The following is a 16646-nucleotide window of genomic DNA, read 5'->3' as shown; positions in this document are numbered from 1 at the left end:
TTAGATTATATCATGACCATGATTGAACCTTAAGAGGCATAATACATAAACTATCTGTTGGCGACTTAATGGGATTTAAACGCCAAATTGAACCGAAAAGCAGATGTCGAAAGAGAACGTAAGGACCAAATATTGCCTCGGAGTTTAGCGATGTACTTATTATTTTAACTATGTATGTGTGTACATATTATATGATTACCTTAACGAAGTGAGTAAATTTAGCCATGACCGTTGTTGAAACGGCTATCTAGTTGTCCTCGAGGTCATCCCAGGAAACGTGCTCTTTTGACGTGGTCGGACTAAAGGGAGCAGGGTATCAGATGTGTAGGGTTAGCTGGGTATACAAACAGGTGGTTAGAGTCAAGCGGGAACTCGTTGCAAGCTGGACATATTTTTGCTATGTCGGGGTCGATTCTAAATGGGTAGTAGTGTAACCAGCTACATTATCCAAAACAGAGCTGCGCAAGGTTTACTCTAGATACTCGCAGCCACTCGAGCTCGTCGTCTGTAATTGGTGGTGGTTTGATTTCAAGTGCACCATTCACTGAGAGGGAGTCGGTGAAGGTGTTTATGCCTCGAGTGCTTGTCTGTTGCGTCGAAAGTCTAGTCGTTGTACTGTCGTCGACGTAGTTAAGGAAGAACCTCTTGATTTTCCTAGGAGGTGGAGGCCTTCAAGCAGGCGATTGCAGAGTTGGTTTCTCCAAAAAAACCTAACAAGAACTGTTTGGAGAGGAGTTCATAAAGCTCCTTAACTGGAAGCATAAGGGCCTCTATGTGTAGAAGTTCCGTAGGAGACATTAAGAGTCATACCGTTTTAGTCTGGAGTGTAGTGTTCTGGCATTTCTGAAGCTTCATTGTCTGCGTTTCACTACATCCATTCAAATTGGTGCGGCGTAGTTAAAGGCCGACCGGCCGATTGCCTGGCATGCTAAAAACGTCCTTTGTCTTTTCTCCATGTGCTGACGGCTAGCGACTAGCTAGCACAGGCCTCTAGTGTGACACCTAAAATCTTTAGGTTATTGACAGTCGGAATTTTGATACTATCGACGGCAATTTTAGGGTCAAGTCTGTAATCCCTCGTCGAGTTTGTGAATATGGTCGCTGTGGATTTAGTCGGGGAGAGTGTTGGGCTCCATGCAGCCAGGAAACGAGAAAGGTCAGACGTATAGCCGTTTACTTTTGTAGACATGCCATCGATTCCATAGCCCGAAATAGCTCTTAATTAACAATTATTCAAAGAGGTCGAGAACGCGTTGGTGACAAACTAAGTTCATGACGGTCATAAGCATCAACTGACGATCAAAACGTCCATAAAATAAAGGAATTGGTGCTTGAGAATCGACGGTTAACAGTCAGAGATCATTAGAATATCGGAAGCATCAGCGAAAGCCATTTTGAAAGATCATTTGCGCTTAAAAAAGTGAATATGCCTTCTATTCCGAAAATTGACTTTAACAACTTTCTCGGGGATTGGAAAAGTAAAGAAGAGGACGACATAAATTTTGAAGAATAAATTAAGAATTTTAAAATTATGCACTAAGTCTTACTATTTTTCGCCCACAGGGTTATATGCACAATTAAAACGTTTTGGTTTTTTATACTTGAAACACTTAAAGCCACTTCATTTCATTGTAATTTTCGCATAGTTTTTATTTTTATTATTCACTTAAAAATGTTAATTTTTTTAATATATTTTTATATATATATTTATGTATATATTTACAAAGTAAACTAATAGTTTTTGCTCACATTTTCGTACAATTTTCAACTTTCAACTTGTGTTTTTTTCTTTTTTACGCTTTTGCGCTGCGCTTGCTTTCAAAAGTGCAACAAAAGTAAAGCGTTTACAAATAATAAATTAGCTTAAGGGAAATTTTAAGTTCTCAGTTTCGTTTCAATGGATATCATTTAATACATACAAACATACTCACAGTGGAGTAATTATTACTAATACTAAGCTTTTACATGTGTTTCTTTTTGTTGTTGTTGGTTGTTTTATTTCTTTGTTAGCATTCACGTTTGCGCTCTTTAAATAAAATGTTTTTCTTTTCGTTATAATTTTAGTTTGTTTTTCAATTTCATTTTAATAATTACATATTTGCATACAAAATTAGGTTTTTGTGGTTTTGTATTGTTGTAAAAGTAGAGAAAATATTTATATATGCATGTATGTATGTATATTTGTATATATGTATGTAATTACTTTTATTTATTTATTTTTGTTGTAAGCTGTGGCTAAATGTGTATGTATATATTTATATGTGTAAAACTGTGCATGTGTGTGTTGGCATGTGTCTGTCTGTCGGTTGCTCCATAAGTGTATGTGTGTATGCGATTGTAAATTTGTTGTTGTTGCATTTCTTTTGGGGTTTTGTTGGGTACTGTGCGTTTGCTTGGTGGTGACACGCTCCTGAAATTTCGTGCGTTATGGACTTTTGCTTGTGTTGTTGTTGTAATAGTTTTATAAATTTTATTGCTTTGCAATAGTTTTACGGGAATTCGTGGCTTTACACTAAGCTAATCTACGTTTTTGCTTGCTGACATAGCGGTTCACTACTATTTGCTTTTATTTTCTATTTTCTTTCAATTTTATTTTCGCCGATTCTTCGCTTTCTTTTTTTTTTTAATGCTACTTACGCAACTAATTAACTACAAGCACTTTACGTACTTTTACTGTTACATCACACCAATTTTCAAATGCTTGCCGTCACTTAAACTAACGGCATTCTTCATTAGTTTACATACACATACAAAACGGCTTACACACCCATATATAGATAAATATATAGGTTACTATATATCTGCAATAGTTATCAAATATACATATATCTAACGGTGATCATAACTAGTTCTAGTGGTATGGTTTCAAGTGTTCGACGTAGTTCTGTGGTATAAGTCCCGTTTTACCGTTGAGCGTGCCCTGCAGCCAACCCGGTTCATGTGAGTAACGTACTGCAAAGCAAAGCGGGAGAGAGAGCAAAGAGTTATTTATAAAATTTTTCAAAATAAATTTTCAAATTCAGTATTTACCGTTAGTGATGATCTGATTTGGTTCGAAGGACAGTTCACCCTCGCTTTCGCCCATACACGCGTACAATGTGCGCACGCGCCTGTAAACAATTGGAAATTAAAATATTAACATACAAATTTGGCAATAGTTAAGGGTATAATGAACTAAAACAACAACACTAATAGCAAAAAAAAAAAACAAGAACAAACGTTAATTTCGGCTGCACCGAAGCTAATATACCCTTCACAGGTGCATTTCTTTTATTAACTATGTGTTCAGTTTGTATGGCAGCTATATGCTATAGTAGGCCGATCTAAAAAATTTTTCGGAGATTACATTGTTGCCTTAGAAAATAATATATACCAAATTTCGTGAATATATCTTGTCAAATGTGAAAGTTTTCCATACAAGCTATTGATACCGAACGTTCGGTTTATATGGCAGCTACATATGTATATGTTATAGTGGTCCGATATCGGCAGTTCCGACAAATGAGCAGCTTCTTGAAGAGAAAATGACGTTTGCAAAATTTCAAAACGATATCTTAAAAACTGAGGGACTAATTCGTATATATACAGACGGACAGACAGACAGACGGATATGGCTATGATCATTTATATATGTACATACTTTATAGGGGCTCCGACGCTTCCTTCTGGGTGTTACAAACTTCGTGACAAACTTAATATACCCTTTTCAGGGTATAAAAAGAAAAAATTCACAAGATCAAAATCTTCCATTCAAAAACTTGATTTTGATCGTTCAGTTTGTATGGCAGATATACGCAGTGGTTCGATCTGCACAATTTTTACGGAGAATGAATAGTTTCCTTAAACAAAAATCCATGCCAAATTACGTGAAGATATCTTATCGAATACGAAAATGTTCCATAAAAATAAATGATTTTGGTCGGCCAGTTTCTATGGCAGTTATATGCTGTAGAGATTCGGACTGAATAATTTCTTCAGAAATATCACTTTGCTTAGACAATAATACTTGCCTTGGATTAGTCAGTTTGTATGGCAGCTATATACGATAGTTATCCGATTTTGGCGATTCCGTTAAATGAGCAGCTTCTTGGGGAGAAAAGAGAGTTCGATATCTCTAAAACTGATAGAACCAATAGGTGTTATACGAACAGACGGACGGACTGAGGTCGTCATGTTGACCACTTATACAAGTATACATATATACTTTATAGGGTTTCCGTTGTTTCCTTTTGCGTATTACAAACATCGTCATTTGGACTCAGCATGAGCAAGGTTTGCTTGTTTAATATAAACGAAGGTATACTATTCGTCCACTTGCTTTCACTCAAGAGGATGTTTAAATTGTGATTTTTAAGTCGAAAGTCTTTTCTTTTACATTCGACTCAGAAAGGCCATCAATTTGTTGCTGTCTACTTTCATGTTAGGTTAAAAGTTCAATCGTAAAAGCGATCTCACTTGGTCAGCTTCAAAACCCGATTCGCTGCGGTACTTACAACACCTATATAATTGATCAAAAACCCTCACAAACCGACAAAGCGCATCTATTGTAGAGGGCGAGCTCGAGTTATAGGCATGTTAAACATGTGTTTTGCATATAACAAGCCCCCAAAGGACAATAATAAGCTAATTTTATGGCTTCACCAAGCACACTTATACAACAATCGTTGCCTTGTTTTAGGGTACATCGTATTACTAAGGCTTCAATAGCCCAATGTGGATTAGAGAAAATACTGTTTTATAATTCCCATGATGATTATTGAATTTTAGTATCGTGTGGTTGAGGAGCGCGTTTATGCCATTATATGTGACCTGGTCTACGGAAAGGGGGCTAAGGTGTCAAAAAATCAATTTTCACTTTTTAGTTGATTCGGATGGAAGATTAGATGTTTATTGCTGTTTCCCAGAAAACTAGTTTTCGCACGTTAGCTCCCTTTTCGTAGACCAGGTCACATATAGTACTTAGAGGTTATGTTTGTAAAGGAGGTTTTCGCCGCTGAGTATACCTTATATATATATGTATATCCATTTATAAAATTCCAAAAATATATGGATACAACTTCGTAGTTCTATTTTAAACGGTAGACAGTACTTGTAATGTTAGACTAAAAATTGGTTTTCAAAATATATTCGAGGTTAGTTATGCTTTAAAATGCAGTGACTGCGAAACAAAACAGAATGAAAAATCGAAATCATCTGTTAACAGTAAATTTTAAATAAAACCTCACGTCTTACCGAGAACCTGATATTTGTATACTGTTCCTGGCTTGACAATACTCTACGTTGTACCGAAGACTTGCTATACTTATATAGTTCCCGGAGTGATAATAAAAAAATCAATCTTTCTGAAAATTGATTCGTTTAACAAATTCTTCGCAACAGAATCCCATTTAATATCTCCACAAACTGAAGAAAGGACTAAACAGACTTTTTTGCGAAACAATAGTTGAAGATTTCTTCGAAATGTGCACTTAACTATAGCAAGTGTAAATTTGAGTTGTACTTACGCTGTGCCCATATTCAACTCTCGATGTATTTCCTTGTTGCGGTGCGCCTTGACCGGCACATACTCGACATCTTTCGGCGAACTGCCGCCGCCGCCAATGATAGATGGTGCCGCCGTTGCCGTTACCACATCGTCGCAGGTGGAGCCCAATAGCGTCGACAGCGAGGACGCTTGCGAAGCATGTGGCGCGTAGTCCAGTGAACCGCCCAACAAGCGGCTGCCATTATTGCTACCACCGCCGATGCCATTGGCCGACGATAAAGAATCACAGACACTCTCATTGGAACTAGATGTGGAGGCGGCCGCTGCCACCGGCGAGTAGTGCTTTGCCTGCGCGTACGACATGCGGGAGTGTTGCGACTGTCCAACACCACCACCACCTCCACCACCGCCGCCGCCTCCCGTCAGCGCCGTCGAGCCGTATAACGCCTCGGTGCGCATTGATATCGTCGGTGGGGAAACGTTGTTCATATTCAAACGTGTTGTGCTGCCCGCCGAGGCCGTGGAATAAATACCGCCCCCGCCACTAATCACACCGGTAGACGCCGGCGTAGCGGTGGCCATTAGATAATCTTGACGCAGTTGTGTGGCATTCGCGGGCGTGGCATGGTGTGCCGTTAAGCCGGAACCATTTGTACCGCCACCCAGTATGCCGTAGACGGCATCGGCGGCGCTGCTATTCACAGCGCTACCACCGCCACCGCCACGCAAACTGCGCACGCTGATGTCACTCTGCGACATGGAATGTATATTCTTCACGCTACCCATATTGACGCTCATGCCAAGGCTCTTCGGGCCGCTGCCGTTGGTGGTATGTCCACTTACAACGCCGCCGTTTGTGCGATTCGTCGGGTTAATGCCGCCACCATTGCCACCACCTCCTCCGCCGCCACCGCCGCCACTACCATGCGAGTAGATTAGGCCGTTTGGAATGTTTTGTAAACTCGATGACATCGGTGGATCCGTAAAGTTGGACTTGGTCACCAGCCGGTATACTTGTTGTTGCGGCGAATACATGGATGTGCGTGCGCCGTTGCCCACACTGCCACCGCCACCCGCTGATGGCGACTTGCCGGCTTGACTGGCGCGTGGTACACGCGTCGGCGGACTAGTGGGATTGGGTGCGCTTAGCAGTGGCGCGCTAGGGTCACTCTTAAAAATACGATCATAATTCTCAATTAAAATATTTATAACAATGTTGTTGAACTTGATGTCCAATATGGCAGCGACGGTCTCCTCCTGGGGCCGCAACAGTGTCGGACCGAATACAACGCCCAGATTGAAGACCGACATTTTATTCTTTTCAAATTTGCGTGACACTCTGGTTGGAGAATATAAAGAATATATATAAATGAGAGTCAAAGCATTACGGAAGCGGAACTTACTCTGTTAAATGTCTAATAACCAGATCCAGCATTTCGAAGTTGACCGGTGGCAGCTTGTGTACTAATTTATGCACCTCGTGCACGCGCTGATTCAAGCTCTCTTGTTCTATGTTAAAGTGTATAGATATTAATATACCCCGTTTGGATTCATGACTTTTAGTATACTCACTTGCCGCCTCGATGAAGCCGCTGTGATAGCGATAGGTCATCAGCGGCTCATTTAAATTGCGCAGATACGTCTTCAACGCACTCGCTATGGTGTTGCTCTCCATGAGATCACGATACTGTTCATCGTTAAAAACGCTATCCGCCTTCTTGTGATCCATACCCATTGATAGGAGTTTGGAAATCTTCGTACCGACACCGCTCTTGCGGTAAATACCCTCATCCTCGAGGCCACGCTTCTCCAGCACATCGATGCAACGGCGCACAAAAGCGAAGCCCATGTCATCCAACTGATATTCCTCGCCAGCCTTCACTTTGCCTGGAGCAAAGTAGGTCTGCAATGCAAAAAATTGAGTAGAGTTTAGTGGAGTAAGCATAAGAGTTGGGTAAAATAGTGAGTTAAAGTAGTGTAAATAGTTAGAGCAAATGTATAAGAAATGTGGGATATGTGGTTAGCCACTCACCGATTCGGTGCCGTCCATTGCTTTCACCCACGCCTGCCGATCGTCCTCGCTGAGCGCTTGAAATGTGTAAACAATACCCGGTTTCTCTTTGAATGTCAAATCGAAGCAGAAACGTTTCTCAAATTCCGAATTGCGCGGATGACACGAGTATAATGTTAGTTTCTCCTCTTCACGTCCCTCAGGCCGTGTGGAACTGTGATTCATCTGATTGAATTGCAGCATTGTGAATTCCTTCTTTTGTTTCTTGTATGTACAATAGTATTTCGTCCATGTTGCTTTGAAGGGTTCTAGAAGAGAGATTTTCAAAATCGAGCCTATTTTAAGTATTAATCAGGGGGGTCACACACAACGGCAAAAAATGGGAAATTATAGCAATAAAAAAATGCAACAAATACAAAATATAATAAAAATTTAAGTAAAATTATTATAATAACATAATATAATATATAATATAATAATATAATATAATATATAATATAATAATATAATATATAATATAAAAAATAACTAATTATACAAAAATAAAAATAAGATTTGTGGACATTTTAAAATGGTGGCTTATATGATGAAGGAACTCCCCTATGTTTATCCAAGAAAATAAAAATAATAAACAAAATTACTTGATGCTAAAGAAACTCCTACAGTACACAAAAGGTATTGACTATTGAATATAGAAATAAAGTGGGAACATTGATTGTCTGTCCATTTTCTGTTTCTGTGTTTTTTTTTTTCAAAATACATTCAAAAGAACTGCTTTAGCAGTTGGTTTTGGTTTAAAACACTAAATTTTAATTGTGTTCCAATGAATTTACTTTCATCACAAGCTAAGTAGAACCATTAGAAGTACAAACGGCTGAAAATATTGAACAAGATCATAGTTAAAAAAGATATGGAATGAATTATTATAAAAAAGACACATCTCTAGTTGTAGCTATAACTTTAACGGAAAGTTGTGATTACTGATTTTATAGAAAATGCGCAACAATATTAAGCAACCACTATTGACAAGTGTATAAGTTATTTCTTAGCTAGAAAGTGCTTCGAAAACACTAAATGGATTAATTTGGATTATTCCTTAGTGAACTCAACTCGTAAAAGTTTATGAAACAACTCGCTTGAAAGCACTCTAATCCAAATACATATATAAAAATCTCCGAATTAACACCCATAACCATTTTTAAATAACCTTTAAGAAAAGCGGTAGGCTCCATTAAACATTTTTCGAACAACTTTGAGATTACCGTGCATACGGAGCTGCAAGTGTTATAGAATTGTGAAAAATTTTTTTTGTTGCATAATTTTACGGAAGCTAATGGCTCTCACTTTATAATAGTCCAATCAAATTAAACAAAAAATAAGAGTGAAGTTACATAAATTTACAACAACTTAAGGTTTAGTGAATACGTTCCTCACATTATTAAAAATAACAAACTAAAACTCCTCATTTTCCCGATATGTGGCAAAAGAACTGAACTCAAAGTCAAAAGTCAAACACATTTTTTGGTGATTTTATAAGTTGTATCAAAAATTTACTTTAGCAGAAAATTATACATTATAAAACTATTTAACGGGTGATCCAAGTAGAGTAATTTTTTTCAATAGCCATTTTTTGACAGATGACGCGTGAGTCGTGTCAAGCTGTCATGTTATTTTTGTTCCATATTGTATAGCATTTAATCGGGGAAAGATTTACGCCTGAGCAACGTTTACAAATCGTTCTGTAAAGAATGTATTTCGCGCGATTTGCTCAACTAATGTTCAACATAAACTGTCTACTGAGCATACTATTTGCAACACCATCACCTATCTTGAGACCCATTAATTATTGGATAATATTCGACCGAATATGAAACGCCCAGCACACAGTGAAGAAAATATAGCGGCGGAGCGAACTCGGACTGACGTAAAGAACGACTGAAAGTGTAGAAAATACAGCTCAAGAACTGAAGCCGCTCGACATTCTCAATCGACATCGTTCGCTTTATGGGCTCTTGAAAAATTCCAAGAAAATCCGGCGGTTTCTAGCGAAATTTTATTCAGCGATGACACCCACTGAGCCAGAAATGGTAAACAAATGAAACGAAAAGCAACCTGAAGATATTCAAGAGCTGCTATTTGATAAGGAAAACAAGGGAAGAGAGTCAGTGAAGGTGCTAATGGCTCCACTGTGAATGGCGGTCAGTACCTGTTGAAAGTCAGTTGCGTCCGAACTACGGTCGGCGTACTGTACGACATCGTCGACGTAGTCAAGGAAGGACCTTTTGATGTTCCTAGTAGGCGGTTCCGCTCCAAGCAGATGGCTACAATCGTGATTTATACGAAAACATCGCAGCAGGAACTGCTTGGAGAGGAGTTCATTATGCTCCTTAACAGGGAGCATAAGCGTCTCACTGTGTAAGTGTTCGATAGGAGACATCAAGTGGCATCCCGTCGTGGTCCGGAGTGCAGTATTTTGGCGGGTCTGGAGTTTCCTCATGTGCGTACCACTGGGGGCCTATTCTGTAACTCGATTCGAAAATGTATTCTATTCGAAATTCGGATCTACTTTATCATTATGCTAAAGTTGTACCACCCTGTGTCAGAAAAAATACGTACAATATTCGTGTTTGCTTTCTACAACTCAAAAGCTAACGAATATTTTATTCGAAATTGGCTTGAAAATCCGAAAATCGAGTTACAGAATATAAAAAATCCGAATTCGAGTAAATTGATTTTCGAATCGAGTTACAGAATAGGCCCCCTGCATCCAGGCGACCATATAGGTGTTGCGTAGTTGAGGATCGGCCGGCCGATTGCCTTGTATGTTGCCAACAACGTTTTTTTGCCTTTTACCATGTGCTGCCGGCTAGCGACTTGAGGATTTTGTTGCGGCTCTGTACCTTGCCGATAATCGCGGTCGTGTGGGAAGCGAAGGAGCATAGACTATCAAAAGTTACACCTAAAATCTTAGGGTTATTGACAGTCGGAATTTTCGCGCCATCGACTTCAATATTAAGTTCAAGTCTATACTCCTTCGTCCAGTTCGTAAAAATGGTCGCTGTGGATTTGGTGGGGGAAAGTGTGAGGTTCCAAAATCGTCAATGGCGACCGTTATCGCGTTATGATAACAGACTATTTGATGCCTGAAATTGAAGCTCGTGATCTCAACGACATTTGGTTTCAACAAGACGGTGCCAATTCACACACACATCGCAACAATCAATGGATTTATTGAGAGAACATTACGGTGAGCAGATAATTTTACGTTTTGGGCCGGTCGATAGACCACCAAGAACTCGAACGAGATGCACGAACGAGTCATCGAAAATTGGAACGAATGGATCATCTGAGACATAGCCGCGGCCAACATTTGAAAGAGACAATCCTTAAAAAAATAAATGCCAAAGAAAGTTCTTTCGAATGATAATAAACATTCCCCATTAAATTTGAAGTTTCTGTGTTTTTTCTTAAAAAAAAAAGTAAGGCACCGCGAAATGGATCACCCTTTGTATATACATATATTTAATTACACATAATGAGTAAAAGGAAATGAAAAGGAAACTATAAAATACGACCATTTAATAAAAGACATAAAACACTGAGACTCACTTTTTTCCATCAAAAATAAATAGCCACGTTTTGTGAATTTCTCCTCTGGTTTCTGTAAAAAAAAGAGATTACATAATTTAGTATAAAAATTGATAACTTTGCGATGAGAAATGAACAATCACTTAAAAATAAAAAGCTTCTTTTCAATATAATTTTAGGAAAGTAGAGAGATCTGATACGTATCCTTATATTTTATGCTTAAAATCATGAAGTTTTACTGTCCCCAGCAGTATTGACTTGTTAAGTAATGGGATAAAAAGAAACTTGGTATTTTCTTATACAAAAATAGCCCATAATAAATAAATCTCGAGTAAAAATTGGAATTTTTTTGGGTCATTCTTTTTGTGGTAATCACAAACGGTTATCGAAAGTGATAGTTCCCCTCAGGAAAAATAAAAGAAGTCAGTCAACTGCAGCTTTTGAAGGTTTGTCCGATTATACAACGGACTTTTTAGAAAGAAAATTCTCGTATTGTCATTTGTAGGTGCTTTTAGCCTTAAATGTAAACTATGGCAAGCGATTAAGTGCCTTAAAGAAAGATCCAAAGCATAGAGCAAATATTAAGGTTAGGTTAAAGGTATAATAGAAGTGAAACTTAAGTATGCAAACGATATTGCAGTGTCTTCACTCTACAACAAAAGCAGCTACAAGATTGGCGACGTTAGATAAGTTTTACACAAGAAACTTCGGCCATAGCTCGACAAGCAGGATGTTGTTGAATAAAATAAAATATAACCTCACGTTTTATTTTAAAAAGAAGGTTTCAAGTGGATGGCGCAGGAGCATGTACGCCACCAGCAGGACTTACACTATTTACACAGATGGATAAAAAGAGGCTGATGGAGTTGGCAATGGAATCTACTGCGCAGAGTTAGATCTCAGACGACTGCGCAATATTCCGAAATTCCGCGGTATCTTTTAAGCGGAAGTCTTTGCCTAAAAAAAATTATGAATATATACATACGTCGATAGCTAAGCGGCAATTAAGCAATAATCTCACATCGGCTTACGTCAGTGATTGCCTTAAGAAGGTTGGAGGCATGACGTGACTGGCCAACTAGCTGTATACCAGATTCCAGACCACAAAGGCATTTCGGGAAGGAAACAGCTGAGGAGTTTGCGAAAAGTGCCAACATTCTGGCTACCGAACCATTACGCAAAATATTAAAAATATAGAAGTAACTAAAAGGATTACAATGTCATTTCCGAAAGAGCTGACAGACGGGTCAGAGTGAGATGATATGCCTCAAGAATATGCAGTAAGGGCGCCGAAAGAAAGTACGCATGACTATTCCTCAAAAGTCACAGCTTACTGGCATCACATGCGAACCGGATGAGCATAAGTAACGAGGATACATGCAGAAAGTGTTGGGAAGTGACAAGATGAAGCAACATAATTAGATATCAAGTCTTTCTTAAACTATCGCAAAAAGCGTTGACGTTCTGTATAACGAATACTTCAGCTTGAATTAAACTGAAATAGAGGATTTCACATTAAAAGAATCAGTAGATGTATTTATGGTCTGGCAATCAGACAGTAACCTAACGAATCCAAGGGTTATTACCACCATTCATACAGCGGACTTCTCGAAATCGAAATATATTTTTATTTAAGACTGTCTATTAGACAACCTAGAAAGACACTTGTCAAAATTGTATTCTTTTCTGGTTTTCTACAATTATTTTAGTGAATTTAGATTGAAACTCCTACAGTCGAAGCATTTGCGAATTATTGACATCGTACTAGACATAGTCTAAATTTTTTCCCTAACCCATGACTTATATTGCTTGCAAATCATAGAAATAACCACAATTACACACCGTTCTCTTTTCCATATATTTTGTCTTCAGTTCAGTGACTTTCTCTCGAGTGCCTTCGAAGTTCTCGCGTGTCTGAAAGCAAAAATAATACAAATTACTTTCAAATTGACATACAAATTTGTTCAAGCAACTCACCTTTTGCACTTTATGCCGTAAATCTTGCAGGTAATCCCGATTGTCCTCCGCCTGCTCGTGCGCCGTGTGATAGAATACCAACCAGCCGGAGATGAAGCCAAGCAGAATTTCAACGAACTCAAATTTGATGCGCTCCTGCACTTCCTGTATACGTAGCACGTAACTCAAGGACTCCTGTACATATTCACGTTCGTGCATACCCAGACTGGCATCCGCCTGCAAGAGAGGAAAAAGAGATAATTATAATTTAATTGAATATTTGAAATACATTGTTGCAAGTATAACACATTGCTCAAAAAAAAATTTTCATATAGATCATAAAGCAAATAATTTTTCTACACGGTGACGAAACTGAAGAGAGTCCGCCGACATAGTATTCTACAGCCTACAATTTGATCTAAATATTTGTCAGTAGGACCAAAGACTGTTCATGAGCTACTTAAGTATTCTACAAGAAAGAGTTTTAAAAACTATGCCTGAGTTGGTGTCAACCCGTTCCTTACTATCTCTGATAACGAAGTAATCTGGAACAACAGCTTAAGAATACTTAAGGTGATGTTGAAGCTAGGCAACATCGAAGTACAAAATAACTGAATAAGAAAAGAGATCAAATAGAGTGGAATAACGTTTCATAGTGGGAAGAGAATTTAGGCAATTTTAATAAGCGAAAGCTCAAGAAAACCTTAGTGAACGCTGTGTGAAAAAAGCTTTTCAAAAATTCTGTCAAATTGGAAAAAAAGGTTAGCGAAAATTCTGTGAAAGTACCGTAAAAGCCTAATGAAAGCTCAACAAAAGCTTTTCAGAATTTTTGTAAAATTGAATTTAGGCAATTTTAATAAGCGAAAGCTCAAGAAAACCTTAGTGAACGTGAAAGTTGCGTGAAAGCTCAATAAAAGCTTTTCAAAAATTCTGTAAAAATGGAAAAAAAGGTTAGCGAAAATTCTGTGAAAGTACCGTAAAAGCCTAATGAAAGCTCAATAAAAAAAGCTTTTCAGAATTTTTGTAAAATTGAATTTAGGCAATTTTAATAAGCGAAAGCTCAAAAAAACGGAGTGAACGTGAAAGTTGCGTGAAAGCTCAATAAAAGCTTTTCAAAAATTCTGTTAAATTGGAAAAAAAAAAGTTAGCGAAAAATATGTGAAAGTACCGTAAAAGCCCAATGAAAGCTCAATAAAACCTTTTCAAAATGTTTGTAAAATTGTAAAAGGGGTTAGCGAAAGTTCCGTGGCGCAATGAAAGCTTAATAAAAGCTTAGTGAAAGTTCTGTCAAATAGCAACGGTAGGTGCCAAAGCTATCGAAGCTAACAAACAAACAGCTTTTCTAATGTTAGTTACGATGTGTAATTTCAAGTGCGCTAACACTACCTCTATTTACTCTTTAAAAAAGTATATGACATAGTTCAATATTAGCTTAAGGCCATGCTTTTAAGCTCTTTGCTTAATTCTTCCATCTTTTTTATACTACATATATGTATGTACATATATATAGATACTTGTTGAGACCATTTCTTATGTAAGACAGTATACAGTGATTGATATAACTCATTGTAACTGTTTTGTCTTTCCATACATGCCATCACCACGAGTGAAATGCAGTCTAACTCTTTACCTTTCCATAGTCAACATCTTCTACTGAACCTTACCTAACTTTTCTGCTTAGTATATAGAAAATAACAAAAGTTGGCGCCTATTCCTCAAAATAATTATGAGTGATTGAAGCACGCAAACTCCCGCCCTCCTGCCTTTAAGCGCCATTTGCTAGCCTTTTAATAGCCACAAGCAACATTGAATACACACGCCAACTGGAAAATCCTGTCCTACCACACTTTGTACGACAAAAAAGTTCACGCGCAAACGCAAAAAAGCAAAAGAGAAAAACATGTGAAGGTACAGGGAAAGATAACAAAACACGCGAAGCTATACGAGAGTGTGACACAGCCTATTTAATGAATGAATGAACGAGGAAATAAAAATTAAAATAAAAAATAAAATAAAATTGTTAAAAAATCGAAAAAATCAGAAAAGAAATCGAAAAAATCAGAAAAGAACTCGATAAAAAAATCCTTGTTATCCTTGAGAGCTTTTATGAATATAATTATTTTTGTTGTTTTTTATTATTCTTATATCCTGAACAGAGTACCTATTTAATATATTACTATTGCCATGAAGTAAGAGAAAGAAGAAAAGTCGGAGACTCTATAAATTCTCGATTTAGCCCTCCGTGCCTGTCCTTGTGTATAAACCGGAACTTGTGCCTCAGTTTTTGAGATATCGATCTGAAATGTTGCAAACGTCCTTTACTTCTCAAGAAGCTAATTATTTGTCGGACCAGTTGATACCGGAACACTCTAGCATATAATTACCACAGCTGCTATATAAACTGAACGATCGGAAATGTTCTTGTATGGGAAACTTTTTCATTTGACGAGACATCTCCAGCAAATTTGGAGTGTTACTCAAGGCATTGTTACAAACTTCCAAGAAATTATACGAATCAGACATTCATTTGACGAGGTATCTCCTCAAAACTTGGTATGGATTACTGTCCAAGACAAATCTAAATTCTACGAAAAAATTATTCGGATTGAACCACTAAGCATATACATTAGGGTGTTTTTTTTCTTTGAACTATTAATTTTTTTCAGTCCCGTCACTAAATTTTCTTGGAAATACCCTAAAAAAAATTCCCTAAAAATTTTAGCCCTTAATATTAAAATTAAGAACTGGACCAAGGCCTGTACAAATTTCCCATAGAAAATACACTACAATCGTGAGTTTTTATCTTTAAATTCCTACAGATCAGAGGTATTTTATGGCATCGCTTCAACTTTAGACGCATATTTCTCAGAGTTGTTCACTCTACAAAAGTGCCCAGAGCAACAAAGTCGTAACTCACACCGGCTAGGTAGTATGGGGCTCTAAACCTGATTTTTTTCCATGAAATTCGCATTTTTTTTTTGTATTTATCTCGTAAATGGCAAGAGCTATAGAAACCAAACGCCCGAAATCAAGTTTTGGTATGCAAAACCTTTTTTATTAGTTGTGAAGGGTATAAGATTTTCTCTTGTTTTAATTACTATTCTTCTGCAAATTTGTTGAACCTATTCAATGCCGAGTGTGGTTGATTGGCACGTGGTTCGAACTCTCGTTTACCGCTAAAATATGTGTATATTTTTACTGTTCGTTGAGTGCTTTTGCAGTTACATGTGGTCATAAACTGTTAGCTATAAACTTGTGCATGTAGCCTCGCCTTACACCACATACAAAGCAACAACGACAGCGGCGCGCCAACTAGGAAGCGCGTAAGCCACTTTGAGCGCCGGAAGAAATGCTCAAGCGACATGCCCACACAAGGAGCAGTCGCACAAAACCAAAAGCAAAGTCAGTCGGCGTCAGTTTAGCGGGGTAGCGCATAAAAATTGATCTTTTGACCTTTGGCATTGGCATTGACGCCGTCATTGTTGCCAATCAGTTGTTGCCACATTGCCACTGGCCGACATGTGTGTGCGGCCGCACCCCAATTATTTCATAGCTGAACTCACAAGCCGGTAATTAATTTCATTTGCTTCACTAAAGACGAAATTC

The 16646-nt window shown here is 38.0% G+C and overlaps 1 protein-coding gene across 4 annotated transcripts in view; it reads right to left on the bottom strand.

The window, feature by feature from the left end:
• Nucleotides 1-2058: 2058 nt before the first annotated feature.
• The window catches only part of LOC120773544 (rho GTPase-activating protein 26), a 204115-nt gene continuing 189527 nt past the window's right edge, over nt 2059-16646 (bottom strand). For 3 of the 4 annotated variants that reach the window (XM_040102505.1, XM_040102504.1, XM_040102507.1), the window contains 9 exons: nt 13062-13277; nt 12927-12998; nt 11106-11157; nt 7518-7831; nt 7058-7388; nt 6889-6994; nt 5505-6824; nt 3031-3110; nt 2059-2952 (listed from right to left, as the gene is read on the bottom strand). In XM_040102505.1, coding sequence (XP_039958439.1) covers nt 2852-2952; nt 3031-3110; nt 5505-6824; nt 6889-6994; nt 7058-7388; nt 7518-7831; nt 11106-11157; nt 12927-12998; nt 13062-13277 — 2592 coding nt within the window. In that variant the 3' untranslated portion in view covers nt 2059-2851. The remainder of the gene's footprint in view (nt 2953-3030; nt 3111-5504; nt 6825-6888; nt 6995-7057; nt 7389-7517; nt 7832-11105; nt 11158-12926; nt 12999-13061; nt 13278-16646) is intronic. The other variant, XM_040102506.1, reaches the window with a different exon arrangement.

This window comes from Bactrocera tryoni, chromosome 4 (genome assembly GCF_016617805.1).
Source record: "Bactrocera tryoni isolate S06 chromosome 4, CSIRO_BtryS06_freeze2, whole genome shotgun sequence".
NCBI lineage: Eukaryota > Metazoa > Arthropoda > Insecta > Diptera > Tephritidae > Bactrocera > Bactrocera tryoni.
This window is presented reverse-complemented; position numbering and strand designations above follow the sequence as displayed.